General features: G+C 58.2%; 1 protein-coding gene across 1 annotated transcript; it reads right to left on the bottom strand.

Annotated features, from left to right (window-relative positions):
• Positions 1 to 1120: 1120 nt before the first annotated feature.
• Positions 1121 to 2742, bottom strand: LOC110593276 (metallothionein-1). The gene is made up of 3 exons (XM_044912458.1): positions 2631 to 2742; positions 2023 to 2088; positions 1121 to 1353 (listed from the first exon to the last, which is right to left on the bottom strand). Exons 1-3 carry the CDS (start codon positions 2656 to 2658, stop codon positions 1262 to 1264), a joined length of 186 nt encoding a protein of 61 aa, XP_044768393.1. The 5' UTR covers positions 2659 to 2742; the 3' UTR covers positions 1121 to 1261.
• Positions 2743 to 3401: the final 659 nt, after the last annotated feature.

Genomic DNA, 3401 nt, shown 5'->3' with positions numbered 1-3401 from the left:
GGATCCCCCGTGGGGATGTTGAGGACAGTGCTACTCAAGGTGGTCCACACACCTTGTGAATTGTTTCTAGTGCTCAATGCACACCCTCAATGAATAAATGCGTACTTTGCAATTTTTAAATTTGTTATTTTGTTCCTCATATACTTATTGAAATTTGTTGAATCAAACCTGGGGTTTGGAGCACCTGGGTGGCTCAGTCATTGGGTGTCTGCCTTCGGCTTGGGTCATGATCCCAGGGTCCTGGGATTGAGCCCCGCATCGGGCTCCCTGCTCGGCGAGAAGCTTGCTTCTCCCTCTCCCACTCACCCTGCTTGTGTTCCCTCTCAAAAAAAAACTGGGTTTTGCATATTATACCTGTTAAATTTTTTCTTAGCAATTTATTTCGCTAAAGTTTAAGTCTGTGTTAGAGAATAAAAATTGGTCCCTCAAGTGTTTTAGAAGCAAGCCCTGTATAGAAGTCTTAAAAGTGTGGAATTGGATTTCATCCCGAGTACTTTTTAAGATTTTAAGTAATCTCTACACACCCAGCGTGGGGCTTGAACTTAGAACCTGGAGATCAAGAGTTGCACACTCCGACTGAGCCGGCCAGGTGCCTCTCGTCTTGAGTATTTCTGAAGCCTAACATTGCTGAGGACCTAAGTTTGGCAGGGAATCCTGAGAGTAAAATAGAAGTTGAGAAGTTCTAGATCAACACTTCCAAGGAGAAGAGAGGGCAACTGTGTCGGCCCCATACCCTTATGTCATCCTGATACATTCATCTTCAGCCAAGAAAACTGACGGAGGGGCGCCTGGGTGGCTCAGATGGTTAAGCGTCTGCCTTCGGCTCAGGTCATGATCTCAGGGTCCTGGGATCGAGTCCCGCATCCGGCTTCCTGCTCCTTGGGAGCCTGCTTCTCCCTCTGCCCCCCTCTCTCTCTCTGTCTCTCATGAATAAATAAATAAAATCTTTAAAAAAAAAAAAAAAACTGACGGAGAGGTCACCTGACTTGCATAAGGCAGTTTATTAGGGGCCAATCCTTGAGTCCAGAACCCAGGTCTCTGTACCAGGTCCAACGCCCACCCCAGCCACGATGGGTTTGGAGTCCTTATTTCTAAAGCACGCAAAGGAAAACAGCCAGCATAAATTCAACGATTTTTATTATAACTCATGTACTTCATAGAAACAGGAATGTAGCAAATGGGTCAGGTAGTACGAAAAATGTTTTAAAACTGCAGGTGTGTACACGTGGCTGTATTTACATCGGGCGCAGGCTCCCCCACATCAGGCACAGCAGCTGCACTTGTCCGATGCGCCTTTGCAGATGCAGCCCTGGGCGCACTTGGCACAGCCCGCGGGACAGCAGGAGCAGCAGCCTGGGGCAGGAAGGCCACAGGGTCAGAGCAGACATGGCCAGGGACCCCCCTTCCTAAGAGCAGGCCAGCCCAGGCCTTGCCCCCAGCCTCGGCGGACCCTGGCTTGATGGCAGGCTGTCTCTAGACAACTGAGTCCTACCCACTGGGAGAAGGCTGCCCTGCCCCCATCTGATTCCAGCACAGGGCAGAATGCCTGGCGACCCAGTGACAGGGCGTCCAGGGACAATGTAGGCCCCCCAGAACCATACATCTTGAGAGAAAGTCCTCAAGATCAGAGAGGGGGTGCCCCCTGCCTAGCAGCTCTCGGGGTGGGGGGCACGGAAGCTCTGGGCTGTCCCCACAGGAAAGGGCTACAGCAGGTCAGAGAAACCACACACGGTCACCAAGCTCATGTACATCAGGTGTTCAGGACACTGGAGGGTTCAGAAGGCTGCATCAGGAGGCAGGAGACCTAGATCTGGGCCTCAGTCTTCCTATTCTAGGATGAGGCTGGAACTCAGATCACCTACATGCTCTTTCAGCTCCAATTCTGAGGCAGGGGCTCAGGGTAGGGGATGCAGAGAGGCTGGGACACTGGCCTGCTCCCGCCTGCCGAGCTTTGCCCCCCCCCCCGCCCCCGCCCACCCAGCCCGGTCCCCAGATCCCCACGGAACACCCCACCACACTCACTCTTCTTGCAGGAGGTGCATTTGCACTCCTTGCATTTGCAGGAGCCGGCGCACGTGCAGGAGCCACCTGCAAGGGAGAGGAGGAGGAGCAGGGAGCAGGAGAGTGATGTGGGAGCCACAGCAGTCGGCCAACAAGCTGCCCCAATCTCCAGCCTCCTGTCACTGCCCAGCCCTGGGAGCCCTTTTCTCACCCAGGGCAGGTCATTAAGGGAAGCGCCACTTTCTTCTGATGCTAGGAAAGGTAGGTCCCTTCCAGATTTGACTGCACAAGGAGGGTCCCAGGCTCCAGGCTCAGCCCAAGCAGGCCGGGTTGGGGGCCAGGGCCCTAGCTCTTGAACCCCGAGGATACAATGTCCCCACCTGCCATCAAGTCCCAGGCCAGCAGCCCCCGACCAACAGGGGACCTCGACGTGACCGCAGTACCCTCAACTCTAAACTCGAGGCACTGAAATGCTCTCCGGAGCTTGGCCAGGGACAACCCACAGCACGTGCTGACTCCGGGAGTCTCCTCCAGCTCCAGCTCCAAACCCCCGCCCCTCTAACCCCGAGGACACGCGCTCCGGGCCTGGGAAGCGTGCCCCCTAAGGCTCAGAGCAGGGGGTTCCTTACCGGTGGAGCAAGAGCAGTTGGGGTCCATTTCGAGTCGCGTCGAGGACGGAGGTCCAAAGCAGGCGACACGGAGAGACACCGCTGCGGGTTGGAGGCGTGGTGGAGCCCCAGCGCCGCGGACTCACTTTATAGGCGGAGCGGGCGGCCCGGGCGCAAAGGCCCCGCCCCTGCCCTTGCACCCGCCCCGCCGAGAGCGCGCGGCGCGCGGCGGCCTTGGCCGAGCTGTGTGCACCTGGCCGGGCCCGGCGCACGAGTCCCCGAGGGCGACTGCGCCGGCTGCGCACCGCGCCGAGGCGCTGCGCGCCGGGCGACACGCCGAGTCCCAGCCTCCCTGCCCGCCCCCTGTCGGCTCCCCGAGGTCGGCAGCCGCCCCTGTTCCCGGGTGTTCCGAGAACCCAGTGCCTGCGTCCTCGCCGCCTTCCCCACCCCGGGCCCCGTGCACGTGTCCCCGGGGTCGCCCTTTCCTGGAGCCCGTGTGCAGCCCCGGCCTCTCCCTCACGACCTGGGCCTGGGGAGGGGGGCCGGGTGGAGGAGGGTGGGTGTGCAGAGAGACCTGAGAGAGTAGTGTGCAGAGCACGGGCGGTGGATGTGCCCTTTGCCTCCTTTGGCCTGTCTTCTCCGTGTCCCCACATAGGGGCTGGGCTTTCAGGCCCTTTTATGATGTACACCGTGTGGCGGACACAGACCTCTGCGTCTTAACATTCTGCATGCCCGAACGGTTATATGCGCGCGATTGTGCGGGCCTTCTTTGCATTAAAACTAGTGCTCCCC

The sequence above is a fragment of the Neomonachus schauinslandi genome, unplaced genomic scaffold (genome assembly GCF_002201575.2).
Source record: "Neomonachus schauinslandi unplaced genomic scaffold, ASM220157v2 HiC_scaffold_2625, whole genome shotgun sequence".
Taxonomy (NCBI): domain Eukaryota; kingdom Metazoa; phylum Chordata; class Mammalia; order Carnivora; family Phocidae; genus Neomonachus; species Neomonachus schauinslandi.
This window is presented reverse-complemented; position numbering and strand designations above follow the sequence as displayed.

Bases quoted from the DNA above. Each gene is read 5' to 3' on its own strand.
- LOC110593276 (XM_044912458.1), bottom strand. From the start codon at position 2,658: ATGGACCCCAACTGCTCTTGCTCCACCG. The intron at 2,089-2,630 runs GTAAGGAACCCC...TCTCCCTTGCAG, and splicing joins CAACTGCTCTTGCTCCACCG to GTGGCTCCTGCACGTGCGCC. The intron at 1,354-2,022 runs GTGAGTGTGGTG...TTCCTGCCCCAG, and splicing joins ATGCACCTCCTGCAAGAAGA to GCTGCTGCTCCTGCTGTCCC.